This window comes from Saccoglossus kowalevskii, chromosome 2 (assembly GCF_978046115.1).
Source record: "Saccoglossus kowalevskii chromosome 2, keSacKowa6.1, whole genome shotgun sequence".
NCBI classification, from domain to species: Eukaryota; Metazoa; Hemichordata; class Enteropneusta; family Harrimaniidae; genus Saccoglossus; species Saccoglossus kowalevskii.
The window spans coordinates 8,417,827-8,438,655 of record NC_140642.1 but is presented as its reverse complement, the minus strand read 5'-3'; the positions used below and the strand labels follow the sequence as shown (position 1 = coordinate 8,438,655).

General features: G+C 35.8%; 3 protein-coding genes across 3 annotated transcripts; 2 read left to right on the top strand and 1 right to left on the bottom strand.

The window, feature by feature from the left end:
- Window positions 1-952: 952 nt before the first annotated feature.
- Window positions 953-4,957, bottom strand: LOC102808962 (protein ARV1-like). Its single transcript, XM_006817368.3, has 6 exons — window positions 4,799-4,957; window positions 3,866-3,985; window positions 2,790-2,940; window positions 1,979-2,060; window positions 1,567-1,715; window positions 953-1,125 (listed from the first exon to the last, which is right to left on the bottom strand). Exons 1-6 carry the CDS (start codon window positions 4,955-4,957, stop codon window positions 1,007-1,009), a joined length of 780 nt encoding a protein of 259 aa, XP_006817431.1. The 3' UTR covers window positions 953-1,006.
- Window positions 4,958-8,187: 3,230 nt separating this feature from the next.
- LOC102809088 (uncharacterized) lies at window positions 8,188-14,604 on the top strand. Its single transcript, XM_085490645.1, has 4 exons — window positions 8,188-8,447; window positions 10,462-10,769; window positions 11,341-11,554; window positions 13,362-14,604. The coding sequence occupies exons 1-4, from the start codon at window positions 8,279-8,281 to the stop codon at window positions 14,447-14,449; spliced, it is 1,779 nt and encodes a 592-aa protein (XP_085346771.1). The 5' UTR covers window positions 8,188-8,278; the 3' UTR covers window positions 14,450-14,604.
- Window positions 14,605-16,892: 2,288 nt separating this feature from the next.
- Window positions 16,893-19,763, top strand: LOC102807618 (uncharacterized). Its single transcript, XM_006817359.3, has 4 exons — window positions 16,893-17,110; window positions 17,384-17,685; window positions 17,822-18,008; window positions 18,203-19,763. The coding sequence occupies exons 1-4, from the start codon at window positions 16,957-16,959 to the stop codon at window positions 19,288-19,290; spliced, it is 1,731 nt and encodes a 576-aa protein (XP_006817422.2). The 5' UTR covers window positions 16,893-16,956; the 3' UTR covers window positions 19,291-19,763.
- Window positions 19,764-20,829: the final 1,066 nt, after the last annotated feature.

Below are 20,829 nucleotides of genomic sequence, written 5' to 3'. Positions count from 1 at the left end.
CCACCACATTTGATTATCACTAGTTATTCAGTAAGCGTTTAAATCAGCCATGTGGTCTTTAAATGGGTTCAATCGTATATTGATTCTACACCAGTCAGTATTTACAACACAAACTTTTTAGCCTTGTTTGGGGATACCACAAGAAATACTGGGATTTCTTCTGTTCATCTATATATCACCATTAGGGAAGCTAATTCATTAACACAACAGATCCATCAGTGTTCAGATGACAACTGGCTAACCTTGCATTCTCCTATATGCGACCTGCATCAGAGATATAAAGCAGTAGGTGACCCAAAACAAGCTTTGACAAATCCAAGTTTCATTCAGCAGCTCTCATTTAACAACTCTTCATCAGCTAAAAATCGGTTACATCGACTGGTTTGAAATGCAGGAATGGTCCTTGGCAATACAGTTTGTATTTGTATGTTTACATGTCACATAAAGAACACGTGCAAACTTGCACTTCCCACCTCCAATGTAACATGGTATATATCAGAAAATATTTACGTAATACTTCTATTAAATTTTAATTCATGATGTAGTGCAAACTATAAATGGCAAATTCATTATAAGAATTCCCTGACAATATATTTCATTCAACAAATAGAATTTTCTCCATTTTTCAACAATGAGGGCGTATACAGCATAAAATATGCTAAAAATAAACCAGTGGAAGTAAAATTCTATTCTCAAACTATTCTTACACATATAAAGGCTTGAGAAATAGTTTTAGTTTTCTGTATGGTAAAAAATATTAAACATGCAGATTACATCCGACCATCTTTTCATCCTGAATGATGGTGAAGAATTTGGGGATGTTGCTTGACCTGTAAGTATGTATAGGTTGTATTATCGGAATACAAAATTAATCCCTAAAACATCATAGTATCCAACTATTGATAAATGGCTGTGAAAGATGCACAACAAATTAATAACCAAGTCACAGTAATTCAACTTCAAATCTGTTTAATTTTAAATATAATACAGTGTAAATGATGGTAAATTAGGTATTCGTCAAGAATAATTGGAGTGCTGGAGAAATCCATTGCTCTATACATATCTGTACACCATATCCACATAGAACCAATATGCAATTGACAACAGTGTGACTCTGAAATAAAACTGTAAAAGTACACATTAATCAATCACATATAAAATCATACTACAATAAATTTGAATAAAGTTTGAATGCAATTAGTACAAGAATAAAAGATATTGTTCTGGAACAGCATTCTTTAAAATAAAATGGTAAAATTTATTTAAAGTTGTATTGTCTCTTATTTTAATTTGAAGGCCTTTGAAAATGTGTCAATTTGCTACATCAACCAATTAAAACAAGCGCGGTGTTTGTGAGAAATCATGTTTTCTTTCTTGCGAAAAATGATGCTCAGAGCCTAAGTCATTTTTAGTCTTGATACTATAAATCCCATGATGCAGTGCTGCTTAGTGTGCTGCTTCGGGTGAGTGCGCAGTTGATCATGCTATGCAAGGTTCAAGCCGAATACTGTTAACTCTACAGTTTTCAGAGTTGTCTGTACATGCCTCGTTCACATTGTTACATACCTTGTAAAGACTGTATACTTGATGTGAATACAAATACAGTGGTTATCCATCTGAGTAGGATACTACTACTAGCACCCCATATAACTGCTGGTAACACCAATAGTTTACCGGAATTAGACAACATCAATGCACGTACTTGCATACTTGTACTGTAAATGAATAAATTTGTAATATTTGGTGAACAGCTTTGACAGATAGCCGAAATAAATTAGAAAAAAGGGCGTCGCCAGGCAATGTGTTGAACTAAAACTATTTAAAAAGCTAATAAATGTCAATACCTTGACTGTTAAAATTAAAGTGATGGGGAATATGGTTAATAAATCCTCTCTTTGTAATGTTGATTACATCGTACATGAATATTCTCGCATTCAGAAAAAAATATACGATATACTGAAAAAACTGATATACTTACCTTGGAGTAAGCATTGTATTTGTTGTGAATTTCTGATACAACTTACATGATAGCACCACACCAAGTATAAAACATACAAATTCTGTAAAAATAGTAAATTGATAATTCAAATTCAAAATCAATTCACAACAATATTATTGGTCAATCGTAAACGCTTCATCTCTTACTACATATAGGATAGAAACCCAGCAGTAAAGTCCTCTATTCACAGCACACCCAAATGACTACTTGGTTCATGTTTGACAGCTGTGGTTTTATAGCATATTGACCTAGCACAGTATTGCCTCCACTTCTTAGTAGAAAAAAAGTGCCACAAGTATTTCTGAAATCTGTCTTGACAAAGTTGTTCAAATCAACAACTTTGTGTCTAGTCATTTGTCATCTAGATTATAGTATCACAGTTAACCCATGTCAGAGATCTTGTGTGAATACCAAATACATGCAATTATTGATGTTTTATGAAAGAATATTTGAAAAATCAAAATCCATATCACTCGGTGAAGGTGCAACAACATCAGGGTCAAAGGTCGGCTCCAGTCATAAGAAAACAAGTGTATGTATTTTTCATTAGAAAACTCAGCACAACATTCAATTTGATCTTTGAATAACCTTGCCTTTAAAACTATCCTGACGTGAAAAAAAGTATGTTCGCTTTATAATTTATTTGAAACAGAGGAACTTCTATTTGCTATTGTATTACACAAGAGAAAACAAAACACACCTGCAGACAAAAGCCTCAGGAAGGTGATGCTTGAAAAAAAACTAAACCATGCATCCAAGACAAGAGGATTAACTATTTCATTTCACTTACCAAGACCGGCAATAAAAAACATGGCATAATAATCCCATTCTAATGCATAGTACAGGAAGTCTTTGGTACCATCAGCATTTTGTTCTTTTAGCTGAGTCCATTTCACATAAGCATCACAAAGTAAACATAACACGCATAATTTCCAGTGTACCTGTATAGATTGTAACCAAGGTTACACATAATGGTGGGATTCTAATTAATTTATTCCTATATGTGTACTTCCTTGAACCCCCGATTTAAAAGGGTTGCAACAGATAAATAAATTTTCTCATTCTCATGTGGGAAATCACATCCCAGACTCTTGAGGGTGTAGGATTTGTTTATACCCAGCTAATTCACTATACTGTATACATATGCAGACATTTTAAAGGGACATTGTCTTTTTCGTTCAAACCATTAAGCCGAGGATTTTGTAGAGAGAATGTGGCAGATACAATGTGGTTAAATGCAACAGCATTATTACATGATGATCTCAGTGTCACCTGCCTGATGTAGACCTCAGGTTTCAAAGAGAAACTATTTTATAATACATGAGCAGGATGTTTTACAAACATCTGACATGACTTCATGTAAGCCAGGAGGTTCATAAATATTCATTTCTTTGATGACCTCCACCCTTTAAAGTGGATAGAATGTTGAATCAACATTTTGCTGGGGAAAATCATGACATTAAATGATATGCAGGCAACAACAACTAATGCAATCTGATTAAAACAAGATCCTAGTTTGGGCTATTTTTTCAAATTTGTGTTTAATTATTTATTTTCGTTATACATTTTTTTAACTTTATTTTATATTAATTTATTATTTATTTTCTGGCAGTTTGGTAAAGGTTTTGGTAATCTCAAAAGCGATAGTTAAAAAAAATACCGAAGTACGTAACAAAAAACATGAAAAACAAACAACATAGTTAAATAATATACAATGTAGTAAAAGTAAAATAAATATATAAAATAAAATACACACTGTACAATACATCAGATTTTAATCAGATTGCAAGTAATCACGACTTGATGCTTTTGAATTGCTGATGCAGTGTACAAATAAATGATGGATCAAAATAGATTATTACTTACATTAATTAGGCTATTATATAATATATGTCTATATGCTTGTTGTTTATGTAATACAGCATCTAGTAAAATGATAACAGGATCAAATTCTATGTACTTGTCAACAATCTTGTCACAGTAACCCTAGATGAGAAGTATTGAAATGATATTGAATGAAGAGAGTATCATAGCAACGTTTTGAATTATAATATCATCAGTTTTGTATCCATGGTTACATTAGATTTATAACATAAAATAGTGATGTTTTTCACCGAGTTACAATAGAAGTTGGACATTAGAAACCCTTGATTTCGAAATATCTGCAGAGATAGAATATTTTTTGAAGAAAATAACATATATTTAAAGGGTAGTCGTCATTACCTGTGCATTCATGCCAAAAACGCAAAGCTTCATGGGTAGTCACATGTTTGTAAACAGCAACACTATGGCTGTCTGTCACATGCACAGGAGTATTTGTGATTGATGAGAATGCAGTTACTATGTTGTGTGCTATTTTTTCTATAATTCTTTTTTTTCACAGTGTGAAATACCCCCCCCCCCCCCCAAGATTCAGGCATGCAGATTTTTTTCTTCTGTCATTATTCCGTGCATGATTTTTGTCTGTGCAATTTATTTTCCAATTCTGCCATCGCCCATTAGTTTCAAATGGTCCATCCCTAACCGTAGTCAAACAAAACTCAACTTGATTTGTCAACGAAATAAAACCTTATTAATTTTTAATTTGAGGCTTTTGCACCACAACAAGATTCTTTTGTTAGTGTCAACTTTTGGCCACTTTGTTATTAGCCAGCAAATATACAAGTATTAGTTCGTTAATGTGTAGTAAAGCCATCCGATCGTCGGTTGTTGTGTTACAAGTATATTGACACACACGAAGACTACATTACCCGGTATTTTGTGGTTAGCACTCGTCCCTCAACGCAAACAATCACTTACACAATGTGATATTTTCAATACATTGCTGCTGTAATATCGATACAATTCGCTAGCCTCTTTACCACACTCTATGCAAACATAACTACCGTGTCGTTCAACGGCAGTTGATGTTTTTTCTTGCTCGGTAAATAACGTTGACGTTCTTGAGGACGCAGCCATTTTTTTATTCGCCCCAGTCTGACGTTGGTGGCACTCTCTCGAAAAAACATCGAAAGATCGAATTATGTTATCTACGTCAGATAACATAATTTGGTCAAATAGCGAATATCTTGTCGGAAAAGGGTATTTCAACTTGAAAACACAATACTAAACAACCTAACAGTATTCAATATATTGATTCATCAGTATTTACTTGTCTAACATCTCATCGTTTGGGTTAAGGTAGAAGCCCACTCATAAAGTAAAAAAGCTAGAATTTATTCATTTTGCAATAAATTGTACTCCAAGGCAATATAAGGATATTGACCTAAAAAAATCTAGCCTGGTGACATAGGCTGAAAACATTATATGTTGTTAAGGATGAAGTACTTTTTGTTGTTCTAAATTATTTTAAAAATCTGAGTTTTAAAAAGTGTCCGTCAAAAAATGCAATTTTTCTTTAACATTGTGTTCTATGGAATTGTTCTAAAAGTAGCAATTTTCAAGAAATATTAGGACATGTTTCTCAAAAAGCTTAACTGTAATACACAAAATAATGCTATGTCATTGTACCATGGACATTAACTTCATGATTGTACAAAATAAACTAATGAACATTGTCACGTGATTTATGACCAATTTTGTCAAACATTATGATTAAGCTTCTATCTTAAGGTAGAGATGCATGTTCATGGGCACTTGGGAGTGAAATTTATTTTTTTTGCTTATCATTATCCAAACAGTCTTGGCTATAGACTGTTAAAATTTTGTAGAATTGTGAATAGTGGAACATACTCAAAAAACGATTTTAAAATATAAATAACAGGTGTAAACATTATCTCTTTTGAATGCTTAGCAAGATTTAGCAAGGCTGTACATACATAATAAAAAAGAAACATGGTGAAAAAAGAAATGACGGGATCTCCATATTATGCACTATATTTAACTTTTAACAAAACGATAATACATTTAAATTTGGAACTGTTACAGCCATTTTAATTATGAACATTAGCAAACTTCTTACGAAGTGAATTTTTATCTCAGCTTCTTTTTAGTGCACATCCCAGAACTTTAAAAAAAATAGCTCCTAGACGCTTTGACCTTTTGTTTTGAAATTTTCACAAATGATAGACAATCTTCAAAACGCCGTCGGGCATTGTTTTTGGTTGAACGGTGTTACAACAATCGTACAGACAACTATCCTGGGTGTTAATTTATGCATAAACTTGAAGTAGTGAAATTTGAGCTGCTGCCCTGCAAAATTGACAACTGGTAGACAGTTTTCAAGACGGCACTTTCTTCATAGTAAACAGATGTACCCATAAACCATTCGTTGACCGATTTTCTGAAACATTTATAGATATTATATATAAAACAAATTCACGCATTGTTTTTATTTTAGTTTGATAAACTCCAAATCAAACTACAACACAATTTCAATTTCGCTATGTTTCCTCATTTTCTCGTGTTTTTTTTTATCAGATTTGTTCTAATTTTTCAAAATATATGATTTAGTATTGTGCCCAAATACATCCACATTCACATTCCATCCAAGAGTACATAGCACATGTATCATAAATTTTCTGCTCGCGTTAGCTTTTTGGTGAAAATCCAAAAGTGCACTTTTTGAAGTGAAACCGACAATAGACTCCCGAGAAGGGTTTATGTAAGTTCTCTGGTGTCTATTCAGTTACAATTTTTTTTAACAGAGGTTATGAATGTACCATCAGAAAATGTACAATATGTGGATGATAAGAAATCATTTTTATTAAGGTAGAAGCCTAGTCATAATTTCTGAGAAAATTGGTCATAAATCGCATGACAATGTTAATTAGTTTATTATGTACAATCATGAAGTTAATGTCCCATAGTACAATGAAATAGCATTATTTTGTGTGTTACAGTTAAGCTTTTTGAGAAACGTGTCCTAATATTTCTTGAAAATTGCTATTTTTAGAACAATTCCATAGAACACAATGATAAAGAAAAATTACATTTTTTGACACTTTTTAAAACCCAGATTTGTTAAATAATTCAGAACAAAAAAATAAACCTTATCATTAACGATATAAGATTTTTTTCAGCCTATGTCACCAGGCTATATTTTGAGATATTGCATAATATCTCTGCCATAGGAACCTGTGGTAAAAGTGTTATAATAGTGTAAAAATGGCGACTTTCCACTAAAATACAACCATCAATTTCTCGAAAAAAGGGCTGGTGAATATCCTTATATTGCCTTGGAGTATAATTTATTGCAAAATGAATACATTCTGGGTTTTTTAATTTATGAGTGGACTTCTACCTTAAGAAAGATGGCGGATTACAAAACAAGGCCTCATCCCTTAATCTGTCAATTGCACCAGGGAACCTTGGAACGCTATTGTTTACACAACTTTTGGTTTCAACTGTAATTTTAATCACGTTAAAATAAAAACAAGGTCGCGTGAGTTGCGCCTTCCGCGTTGCTCAAAACCCAACAAAGTGATATCTGATGCCGTTCGGCCGGCGAGGGCGCCACTCACGCCTACATGTCAGGCTAGTTCAAATGCTTGTTATTTATTTGCGTCATATTCGCTTTACCGGTCACAATTGTATCTGCAGTATTCGCAGTGAGCACTTCATTTCATGACAAATGTGACCGATGTCACCCGATCGACACCAAAAATTGAGGATAAGCATTAACTTGCATTAATTATTTTATTTTAAAGCGGGGGAGTCGTCACCTGCGCATGCGTCAGATGGCCATGGCGTATCGTTGTTTACATACAAGCGTCCACCCGTGAGCCTTTGCGTTTTTGGCATGCGTTGTTATCGTCGGCTGGGACTCAATTCCCACGCGTGCGCAGGCGACGACCCTTCCGCTTTAATGCGATAATATGAGCAGTCAAAATAAACATTCAAGGGAAACGAAGTCGTTGTTCTTCCTGTGGTTTGTAATTCCATGCACAAGTGTTTACCATATTCCATATTCTTTTGAAACAAATCGCCCGTAGACGTATTTTCAGAAACCATATAATTGAAAAAAACCCAAAACAATTAGAAACTTTTGATAAATTTCCATTCAATATCACATGAAGTCAGCCAGACCCTCCCCTCCCTACACTATTCACATTACAGTCCACGGTGTCTCTGCAAACATTGAATGTTTTTACTAAAGTAAACACAAGTCTCAGTATTTATGATTTCCTGGGGCTTTGGTGTAAACGATTTATAAATATGTAAGCAGCGTCCACTCAGACGTGAAAGACCTCCGACCTATTGCATTACCCGTTGTTCCGAGAATAAAAACAACCAATCTTGATCGACTGTGGCGAACTATACAGTGAATGTGAAACTTCTATGGTAGCAATCATGAAGAGCGAACAGTGTTTCTCCGTTCTTGTACTCGTGTTGGTATGTTTTTCAGGGAATGGCAAGGGAAGTGCCGGACTCGATACGTCACTGACATCCTGGGAAACATTAGATGAACTATTTGAGCTTTGCGATCTTCTTGGATGGGTACCCCAAGGTAAATCATTATATGTATCTATACCTATGTGTTATGACGTCCACTCTGAATGTACTTGGCTGTTACGTGTTATTCAGTACAGGTATATAATGTCGCTAACAATCTGTGTTTGCTTTTTAGTTCATGCAACCCCTTACGTGTTTTATAAATTACTATCTCACATACCCACTGTTTAGCGTTCAAATTTCGTGAAAACAAACAAACAATGTATTTTATACGCGTCGTGGATTGGAACTTATTTCTAATAAAACACTGTGCAACGATCATGAACTGCACTTCATTGCTTGACCACACTGACCCAGAACCCGATGCGTCATTGACATTTATTATATGGATTCGTTTTCAGTAGAATACATACAAGTGATTATTGGTGTTTGTCCGCTGACAACAGTCATCGACATTAGTAGACGCCATTAGTATGAGCCGTGCCCCGTGCCTGCCTACTAATGGATTTTCCTTGTTGTTATTACTCTGTATACATTTCCAGACTAGATGAGCTCACATTACATATCTCGAATAGTTTTAGTCTGACGATTTTTTTTCTCAGCTTGAGGGTAGGTTATTGAAAATTACGAAGTATGTACAAGCAAACTGTCATCGATTGATTGAATTGATAAATTTTTAACACTTAAATTCAGAAAATTTAGATTATTATTATATTCCAAACAATTATCATCAATTGAACTATCAGGGGGAAAATCTTCTTCTCTCGGGGTCTCTACACTGTCAGGGGAAAACTCGTCTCGTCTCTCTATCTCGTCCCCTTGAGGTACGGGATCGGGAAAATCACTTTAACTTTACAGTCAAATAAGACACACACAACGAAATACGTTTCAACTCTCGTCTTAGTCGATCTTTTGGAGCACTCTATAAGACACAGCGCCCTGGGGAAAAGTCCCCAAGACTCTCACAAGGCTGAACCAAGACTAGCCCAAGACTGGACTGCCTCAAGCCTCGCTCCTGGACTCTCTCGGACTGCGTCTGTCGTGGAGTATTCGCCAAGACCAACTCAAACTCTCTTTATTCATTTTCAAAACTCTAACCAATTACAAAACAGTAAAAGACTCTAGGGCGTAACCTTCAATCATAAAGCCAATCACACTAAGTACTGAATACGTCATATCTTTTGATTAATCGTTCACTACATTAATAACTATGATTATAAACTGTCAGAATGAGTAATCTAAAAAGCGGCGGTTATCTGGTAATTAGTTCCAAATCACTTAGCCAAGTTCCGTCCAAAACTTCAAATAGGCCTACACGATGACAGACATAACACAGCAATTCGCTAATAATCAGTTAATTAAGTCGGTTAACAGATACGCAAAAACAAATTCATGACAGAACAATCATCATCCATTCTTCCATGTTTATTACCCAACCTTTCCTATTAAAAACTTTCCAATCCGGCAGCAGTTTTCTTCTTAGGAGTAGACCAACAAAAACTCTTACTGGTAGCCACAAAGCTGTTCGCATCCTGCTATGTCTCCCACGCATCCTTGTCAAGTCTTGTACATTGACAAATATTTCACACCGTGGAAAAAATAACAGCAAATTCATCATGGGAAAAAAAACGTCAATTGAAGGAAAACAATATTTTGAACAGATCCCGCATCGCTCCCTGGCAGAATGTGCAATGACCCCCCCCCCAATGATTCAACGTTCTCTGAGGCATGTCAAGCAGTAGTTGCCAGTATTTAGTAGATGGTGTTTTTATAACTCACGCCTAAATCTTGATTCCATAGAAAAATAAATCAAGATGTGCTTCAATATCCGACACAGCAGTGTGTAATGTGATTGGAACAGATGTTGGACAATGTTTATTCAATGACTTCACCTTCTTATGAAAACTGTCATGTACTATGCCAAAAACACTCCAAAAGGGGTTTCACGTTTAACAGTAAATTGTTACAATATTAATTACTCTCGAAAACATATTTTTTGGAAATCCAACTCATGTGTCTACTTTGGGTTCAAAAGTCATTACCTATGAGACACGTTTTCATTTACACAGGGCATCCTCGACCAATTTACCGACAAGATCTACCTGCAGACTACATAGCATACTGGGAGCTCGAGGTCAATGACACCGATTACGTCATCATATCGTCAAGTGCAAAAACCGGTGACTATCGATTGAACCAACAAGGCCCATTACCAAGTCCTACTACACTACTGGACAAGTATGCGTCATCAATTCAATGTCAATGTCATCGTTATTATATGCTATCTCCAGATGGACAGATGTATTGTCAGGATGAGGAAGACAGAATAGTTGCCATGACAACTGAAAACTTGATTGACATTGGAAAAAACGATGAAGTATGTTCCATATTGTTTTGTAATATGACTATAAGACTTTAGCTCTGAAGTTTACACTCATTTGTGAAATGAACTATGCGACGGTGCAAGTGTATTTTTGACGTGCAGTTTCCAGTTTGTTTTCAATGCTCCACAAGTTGAGGAGTTCTTGAGTTCTTGGTAATGTGTGATGTGGAATCATTGCGTGTGTCTGTTTGTTTAATGTGGACTGTAGACGTGGTTCGTGCAAGCGACATTTCGACTCTTGCTATTCCCGCTGGACTACATACATTTGATTAACTACAAGTGACTATAGTGATAAATAATGTATGACGTAAACCTTATTTAATTGACAAATGGACATATATGGGTAATTATTATGTGGTCTGAGACTTGAATAATATATGATGTGTCCAATTTCACAATCTTGGATTTTGGATGCGTTCCTGTATATCTTTACATTCATCCATCTGATATTCATAATTACGTTCTCGTAATTTCAAGATTTTGGCGTGTATTATAATACTAAAAGTTGTATAGATTGTTCGAATATCTTTTATTATCCATTTTGTGGCATATTTTTGCATTGCAGTATACAAAGATGGACACTCTAGCAAAAATCTTGTTCGTACAACAAGACGAAATACGAGCGGAATGGGACCAGCGCCGAATTAAAGTTGAGCAATCAGCTGTGTGGTCTACTGTGACCAAGTTCAATGAAGCATTGTGGGATAGTTATGATGATGATAATGACGTCATCGATTTATTCCATAGTGACAGTTACTCAGAGCAAGCCATATCACCAGGTACGTGAAAACACTGTCGGATACTATTCAAAGATCGCTTTTTACCTTGCCTGTACCATCAAAGATGGAAGGGAAAGGTATATTAAGGGAAACAATTTTTGTCCGGCGTTGTCGTGGTCGTCGTCGTTGTTGTCGTCGTTAATAATTGATATCGTGTGCACAATAACTTTACTAATTCTATTCCGAACTTTATCAAACCTGGTCACCTTATTCATCAGTATAAAGTCTTTCCTGAGTTTGAACAACAAATGTCATGTATGAAAATATCATGCAAAAATTGAGAAAATCTGATAAAATATTTTGACTGTTTCTACTTGACTGATCACTAGTGATACGCATCAAAGATCATTGATCTCAGTAGAAATATGCATTGTCGTCTGTGTTCAATGAAGCAAATAATTTATCTTGTAATAATATCCTTGGTAATGTATCTCCCAAATCCCATGGGAATACTATACTGGGTTTCAAAACCAATTAATCCATGGAGAGATTTTTTTTGCACAGTCTGATACACATTTGCAAACCTGCCAATAAAATCTTTACAGAAAACAAGCTGTCAGAAAATCAATAGAAGCACTCCTATGAACTGGGTGCCAAACTTTGATCAAGATCTGAAGCTAATAAAAAATCTGTTTAGTTCAAAGTTATCAAATCAAAAACAATACATAAAAAGCAAAACGTTGCATCCACATTTTGAAAAAAAAAATTTTACTAAAATATGTGTATTCTGTATTTGACAAACAGTTTATTCGACAAATGAAAATTCACAGGAATTTGTTTCAGCTTTTAGAACAGAATGATATAGCTTTTATAATACTAATTTTAAAACGCACTTTAAAAACAAAGATTGCAGTGTTTGAAGATGTAGATTTTCAGGAGGCAACAGTACCGTTGACTTCTCTCTCCACTGGACACTGAACTAACTATTTAGGTTGATTTGCATACAAAGCAAATTTTGCAACATGATAGCTATTCATAGAGAGTGTTTTTTTACTTTTCATATAATACAGTAGTCACACAATGGATATAATAAGGCAGTTCATATTTGTCTCAGTGAATCATTAATTTTTGACAGACACCTGTACAAAATACTTAGACAAAAGCCAGCTAAGATTTTCTGTTATCTTGCATGTTTTATGAATCTATTCACGTCTAAATGCAGCACTTTTTTTCTACGATGAGGCATTTAATTTTATACTAAAGTATCTGAATAAACTTGAATAAAGCTGTAAATTACATCCCTTAAAATAATTAAACAAATTAGGTACCAATGTTTTTGTAAGATATTTACATCTACCAAGGACAATCGGTAGATTCCCCACTGTTGGTCCAACCCCAACATTTTGTATTCAAAATTAATTTTGACAATGCATATTTATATTGAAACAAACTGTGATAAAGGGAATAATATTATATAACAAAGGGCAAGGTCACCAGAGTTCAACTATGTTTAATTATATAATCATCGTATATAATCACGTTATAAATTATTTTTAAACATTAATATTAAATTGGACTTGTAGAAATATGTTTTTTTAAGTATTAACATGCCTTCCTCGACGTAGCTTACCCGATGTGCTACGGGCACAGCAAACCTATTCATTTTCTTGAAAATATTTATAAATTTCAATGGCAGCTGGATCCAACCAGCGAGCGAAGTCCACAGGGACGTCATTTGAAAATGTTTCCAAGTTATTTCATCGGCTAAGAAGCTCTAAGTTTAAATTGCAAACTTTATAAATATTGGAATGGGGTTGTTGTGTCGACAGTAGATGTAACTGTTTCTTTTTTTATTGCCTGATTACAGGTGAGATGATACAAATTCCCCTTGGAGATGTAACACATACACCAAAAGTCAGGTTTCTACCATTTGAAATGAACATGACTGAAGAGGATAGGTCTGAGTGGCAACAAAGGTTGTGTCGAGTGCTTCTTGACATATGTAAGGTGAACAGTTATACAAGTATCGATGAGACCAAGGTGTCTGTCAACCACAAACTAGGCAGGCGTTCACTGGAATTGAAATTGCACGATGATGAGGAATTCGTAAAGGAAATACTGGATGGAAGAGAAATCGGTTTTCATATTGAAATCCATCTTAATAATGGAGAAGTCATTTTGAAGCGATTCGGAATAGATTTGAGTTCCCACATGAACCGATATAGGCGGCACACCAGCACCCGTCCATGGAATAGTTGGTCGTATTCTGAAATTAAAAATGAGGAATTGTTTCCTGACTACTGGCAACATAGCGTAGATGGGTGTATGAGTGGATGCGGCCCTGTATCATGGACAATGGTGTTTGGATATTATGATCGTCTGGCCCATTCAAGTACTCCTCACGGACACTCTACAGCACTTTGGCGATGTGGGGAGGACGGTACCACAGGAAATGATGACTGCGTGGCGCCCGCTACGTTGAACGATACCACTAAAGAGTACGTAGAAGTAGTGAGGGAGCAAGTGGACACATTCTGTCTCTTAGGCCAAGGTGCTACTCCGCAGTGGGATATGGATGGAATAGCCAAATTTCACCAAAGTAGGCAAGGCGGCTCTTCGCATATAACGACTTGGAACACTGGTGGACCACATGGTTTTCTGGGTTGGTACAGTGATCAAGTGGCAAATGGAATCGTTAATGCAATAAAAGATGCCCAACTGCCTGTAGTTGTTGGATATCGTGTCGGCGGGAAATTAGATCGCCAACATTATGCCGTAGCAACCAAACTACGACGTCGCTCAAGACGTTTCCGTCACTGTTATTTGTTTTTCTGCAATGACTGGAAAACTGAATGGGACAATGATATGTACATCCATTTTGGGGGTCAGAATGGTTCTGGTAATGGTTGGCGTTCTTGCGAAGGATTCTTTGGCGGTGTAGCATACCCTTCTTAGATACATTAATTCAAATTTATCCTTTGAAGATATCACTGTATCTTAACTGCGTGTGTATATCTCGTTTATGAAAATGACATTGTTCCCAATATTCAAGAATATTGCATGCATCACACTACTCTTATTTAGATTAAAGTCTATACTAGTATACTCATTAGACCTCGTTTTATTTGTCATTTTTTAATAACTTACAACAATGTATACTTCCATGCATACATAGATGAGAAAGTCGTTTCCTTGTGCGTTTGTATTGTCTAGCTGTTCATCTCACACGGCTGCCTCTTTGGGGTCAGTTGACAATTAGATGATGATGTCATTAGCGAACTTTGCGGATTTATGATGGCGCCGTGTGTAATCATTGGATATTTGAGTTTCTGAGCTGTTGCGTCATACAGCAGTTTGATCTGATATTGATGGCCGCTTATATTTGGCCTTGTTTGATCAAATATGTTATTTTGCTAAAATTTCCGCATTTGTTTTGCCCTTTTACAGTTTTCGCGGTGTCACATTGAAAGCATACTACAACATAGTTGCGTATCGATCGTCCGTGCGTTCCAGCTTGTATCCTGGACATTCTAGAACCGATCACGTTCAAATTTCACACATACACCATAGGATAGATATGTACGTCTATGCATTTCACGATCCGATTCGGGATGGACAAATGACAGATAGATTTTGTCCAAACTTGGTATATACATTGGACATTATGGGATATTATGATGTAGTTGATTGCAATAAGTCAAGAGTGAAATATGTGGTTTTGAATCAGCATTCATTGAAACCAAAATAGCCGTCAACTATTTTGGTTTCAATGAATGCTGATTCAAAACCACATATTTCACTTTTGACTTATTGCAATCAACTACATCATGTCGCGTTAGTTCTAATTACTGATTTAAAATGGCTGACTTGTTTAAGTTTTGTTAAACATCATGCCACGCCATAAATTAAGTTTCGATTTATTTTATAATATACCTAATGACAAATGGTTGATTTAATTATATTACCCATTTACACCTTGTAACGTTGTTGCAAATAAGTAACAGTCAATTCTAATTTTGAGTAGCCAAGTTGCCAAATGATATTTGAGTTATCAAAAATAAATCATTCCGGAAATGTTTGTTTATGGATTCACATTTCTGCCACAATTTATTGAATTCGTTCTTTGGTCAAGGGCAGCCTGTTCTAAAAAAATCCTGAGAACTTGAACATTTATTTATTATTCTTTTTAGTCGAGTTTCTGTTGTGTAAGCGATATAGTCACGTGGTATTGTGACACTAGACATATTTTGACTGAAATGGGAAACCATATGAGTTTATTTATTGAATCTCCACCCCCACATGTGACATACCATACTTTAACGGTATTTTTAACATAGACAGTTCAGAATAAGCTTTGAGAAAAAATACATATCGTACAAATACACCAGGAAAAGAATAGAAATAATGCCGGTTATTTATACAGTATTACAACTGGGGATAACCTAATATATAAATGTACATGCCCGAATACTCAATGCACATAAATGTGAATCATGTATTTCCTCTAGAATTCTGGTTACGTTACTGACGTTGGACATAGCATAGTGTTTTTGTCTGTCTACCGGGAACAAGTAAATTTAAAACGTAGAGCAACTATACGGGACTATCGTTCAATTTAATCAGAAATGTTCAATGTTTTTGTGGCAATACATAGTTACAGGAGACTTCAGAAAAAAACCATTTGCTTGATAGCATACAAATATAAAGTCGAAGAATGCTTTTCACTAAAATGGTCGCTTATATTGTATGACTAAACTAAATTTATTTTCTCAATGAGTTCGTGTACGAAATGCACATCGTGCCTTGGCGGACATTTTGTTCACAATTTTCAGAATATATTGTCGAGGCTGAACAATTCATAGATAAATGAAACAAACACGATTCATATAGAAAATATCAATAATGTATCTAAAGTGACGGTAGATAACATCTTTCAACTGAATCCTGATTCAATTTGGTGAAGGGTTTACACATTTCAAATCTGTTGGGGAGGGGGGGGGGGCTAAATAACTTATTTGCATATAAGTTAAATAAATAACTTATTTGCATATAAGTTAAATAAATAACTTATTTGCATATATTGTATTCAAACATGCCTGACCAATATTGTTGTATTCACATTTCCCCCAATTTAATTTATAATATGCAGTCGTGTTGGACATTTGTAATTGTACTATCTTCACCCACGTAAATTTGTTTTCCAAAAATCCTGCAGCTTATCCCTAAATTGTCAAACGGAAAATTCATAACATGTTGACTGCAGTAATTTTGGATTCTAAAGAAAATCTGTTGTTTTAAAATTAACATAACCAAACGGTTATATAACAAACTACAACCCAGTACAGAAATATTTTATCCAATGAGGACACAGTAGTTATTGACGACAGGTGCATTTGCTTTTAAAACAAGCCCAATGGAACGGCGGACTTAACTTTGGAATTGACATTGTAGCTTCGGTCGCCATGGAGTATGGATGGGTTTTCGTCGTGCTTCACAGCCTGGCTTTTCTTCAAGAAGTATTTCTTGTGAATATCCAGTTTGAGACGACCCCATTAACTTGGGGAGCATTGGATACGTGGACGGAACTACAAGAACACTCTGCATACAAAATAACAGGTAAACGAATCTCGCTACTAGTAATAGTATTAGTCAGAGCCCTGTCTGATATCCACAGTGTTGTAACGAACTAGGGAACATACAAGGAATGCCCCAAAACCGTAATAAATTAGTGTCTCGATCGGGAGTCAGACCCACGGCACTGAGAACTTTTGATGACTCGTGTTCGTGAACTTGACGATTATTTGAAAATAATAGCGGACTTGAATGTACCAAATTATACATTCATTTGAGAGAACGTCCCTGCATATTACGATGTAATGTTCATTTCAGGGAATCCTCGACCAATTTACCGCCAAGATCTACCTGCAGACTACATAGCATACTGGGAGCTCGAGGTCAATGACACCGATTACGTAATCATATCATCAAGTGCTAAGACTGGTGACTATAGATTGAACCAACAAGGCCCATTACCAAGTCCTACTACACTGCTGGACAAGTATGCGTCATTAATTCAATGTCAATGTCATCGTTATTATATGCTATCTCCAGATGGACAAATGTATTGTCAGGATGAGGAAGACAGAATAGTTGCCATGACAACCGAACGTTTACTGGAATCTGATTGGAAGGTATGTATCATCTACATGATTGCAATGTATAAACTTGAACGCCTTGTTCTGTATTAATTCGTACCATGTTGTCGGTACCAAGTTGCGTAACTGCCCTAGAATCTGAATAATATGCGCCAATACTATTATTTCCCAGGATGCATCAATGAAAATGTCTAAAATGGAGACTATTGTACGCGAGCAGCAAACCGGGGTGCGAAGGATGTGGAAACAGCGTCGAGGTAAAGTCATACAATCGGATGTGTGGTCAACTATAACTGTTCTGGGGAGAGGACAAACACTATCCCGGGATGAGCGATACTCGCAGCAAGCTGTGTCACCAGGTTAGTAAATGTAAATACTCAATCTTGTATTTAATAACTAAAAAGTTCATTAAATTTGAATGATATATTTAAGGCTGGTAGGTTGTTCATCTTTGAAACGTTGTAAGCTTCTTCCCCACGACATAAGAATTGAACTTTTTTTTATTACAATGATGACAGACTACTCGTATTTTTTTGTTTTTATACAATTATAGGCGAGAAATTAAAAATTCCACTCAACAACGCGACAGATACAGTCAAAGTTACGTTCCTACCGTTTAATGCAAATATGTCAGACATGGACAAATCTGCATGGCAACGAAAACTATGTAGTGCCCTTGGAGACATTTGCACTGGTGAATATTTTACAAATGTAAACGAAGGAAACTTCAAAATTTTCAACGAATATGGTGGGCGGGTTTTAATTCTACAGCTGCATGAGGATGGACAACATTTGTGGAAGCTACTCGAAGGAACGGACATTGGTTTCCAGGTGGAAATTCACCATAATAATGGCGAAACTGTTTTAAAAAGATTTGGTATTGACTTAGGTAGCGAAAGCCATCGCACACGGATCGTTAAAAGGTTCACCAAACGTCTTCCTTGGCACACAACTATGTCCCAAATAACGCACGAAGAACTGTTCCCGAATTACTGGCAGCATCGCATGGATGGGTGCAGAAGTGGCAGCGGCTCTGTAGCATGGGCCATGATTTTCGGATATTATGATCGCTTAGCGCATCTAAACGAGTCGTATGGATTTTTCCAGGCTTTATGGCGATGTGGGGAGGACGCCACCGACGGCAGTGATGACTGCGTAGCGCCACCTACTCAAAATGCAACTGTACAACTGTATGTAGAATCAATCCGACGTAAATTGGGAACGTTCTGTCTACTTGGAAGCATTACACCACACTGGAAAATGGACCACGTAAAGAGGTTCTATCGTCGGCGACAAGGCAGCACTGCGTTCATATCGACATATAACTCCGGTAATTTGCAGGCGTCACTTGGATGGTACGGTGACAACGTTTCCAATAACATTATCAAAATACTGGAAACACAGTTGCCTGCTATTGTGGGATATCGAGTAGGTGCTCTTAGACATTACGCCGTGGCAACCAAACTACGGCGACGACATCGTCGGTACCGTCACTGTTTTTTGATTTGTACTGATTGGAAGAAAGAATTGGACAATGATATTTACATCCATTTTGGCGACGAAAATGGTGATGGTAATGGATGGCGTTCGTGTGAAGGTTATTTTGCTGCCGTAGCATACCCACATAGTATACAGACGTAACGTGCATGTAAACCACAATCTGATGTACATGTATTAAACCGAGAATTGTATTACCTGATTCTACGCCGGTAACAGCTGGACTGATATGATACAAACTAAACGAATGGTTGTCGATTTGATGCACTTAGTAAAACTTGGACAGCCGTGCTGTGCATAAGTGTTATACTGTTGGATAATCCCAACATTAAACGTGTATATATCGTATAGTGACTGCCAGTCGTCCATTGTTAAACCCAGACATTTTAGACAATTATATTTGTAAAACCGAAGCATTTCAACTGTTTTATAGAATTATAGCTGGTCTTGTTTTCTGCTTTGAATGTTACGTAAATGTTTTAGTGTTGTAAAAAAATAAAGCCACCTTTGGCTTAAAAAAAGATGTATCCATGACTGTGTGTATATATATATATATATATATTAAGGATATATTTGAATAAATTGACACCATGATTATGGTGTACAAGAGAACTCTATTCCCTGACTCGTGTTGACTATGGTTTTTTGTCGGTTATTTGTGACGAGAGCTAGGCAGTATGCGCATTTGAGAGCAAGTTGTTGTATAATCTGCAGAAAACTAACTACTACTGAAAATTCTACCTTTTTCGGCCAGTCGCGTAAACGGACACATGTACTCTGTAGTAAGCACGGAGAAAATACAATCTAGTACTGTTATAAGTATGAAATGGAGAAGCCAGTGCACCGAATAGTTCCAGAAACCTCTAGGTTGTTGTGTATGCATATAACAAAACTATGGGGATTACTTATTTGCATATGACAAAAATTTGAAGGGGGGGGGGAATTGTCATGTGACTAAGAGTGATACAAAATTCAGTAACTGACTGGTCTTCCTGTACTGTATGAAATTATTGAACACTCAAGGAGTTGAGCAACTTAACAGAACCAATAAAATAAACTTCACACCACATTTTTACCAAAAGTAAATATCAGGGCTTCCAATCTAGATTGTTTAGGTGAACTAGAGATACCCTATTGTTATGAAAAGTACTAAGCACATGATAAATTATTGGATGAGAATGAAGAATATGCCAGAAAACACAAGCTTTATTTGAAAATGCACCACTTGTGTACGCCAAATTTGGTATCTGATGTGATTAAAATATTAGACAATTTAAAACTAAACCATGTAAAGAATTTATGTACAATGACAACAAAGGCACAAATTCTAAAAATAAACTGAGAATGTACAAAGAATTTTTCGATAGAGAAATGATATTGCTCCGGAATGTCCAAAAATGAGGATAACAGTTTGCTTACAGTTTGAAATTGGAATGTTATAAAGAACCAATCTCTGCTAAAATGTTCAGTTTGTGAACTTAATGAAATTGAAAATAAGAAACATTTGTAATACCAGTTGCACGCTGAGAAAACAATTGACAACAAAAGCAATGGAAAGCTATTAATTTTCTAAGCAAAGATGAAAAATATTAATGTGGCAAAATACATTCATAACTGTTTTAATATACGAGAACATTCAATTAAAAGTGGAGTACTTGAACAAACTGCTTCAGAAAATACAAA

Coding starts and splice junctions, on each gene's coding strand:
- LOC102808962 (XM_006817368.3), bottom strand. CDS start 4,957: ATGGCTGCGTCCTCAAGAACGTCAACGTTATTTACCGAGCAAGAAAAA. Junction 3,986..4,798: donor TATTGAAAATATCACATTGT/GTAAGTGATTGT, acceptor CTTCTCATCTAG/GGTTACTGTGACAAGATTGT. Junction 2,061..2,789: donor GTTTTTTATTGCCGGTCTTG/GTAAGTGAAATG, acceptor CTATTTTTACAG/AATTTGTATGTTTTATACTT.
- LOC102809088 (XM_085490645.1), top strand. CDS start 8,279: ATGGTAGCAATCATGAAGAGCGAACAGTGTTTCTCCGTTCTTGTACTC. Junction 8,448..10,461: donor TCTTGGATGGGTACCCCAAG/GTAAATCATTAT, acceptor TCATTTACACAG/GGCATCCTCGACCAATTTAC. Junction 10,770..11,340: donor ACATTGGAAAAAACGATGAA/GTATGTTCCATA, acceptor TTTGCATTGCAG/TATACAAAGATGGACACTCT.
- LOC102807618 (XM_006817359.3), top strand. CDS start 16,957: ATGGAGTATGGATGGGTTTTCGTCGTGCTTCACAGCCTGGCTTTTCTT. Junction 17,111..17,383: donor CTCTGCATACAAAATAACAG/GTAAACGAATCT, acceptor TGTTCATTTCAG/GGAATCCTCGACCAATTTAC. Junction 17,686..17,821: donor TACTGGAATCTGATTGGAAG/GTATGTATCATC, acceptor ATTATTTCCCAG/GATGCATCAATGAAAATGTC.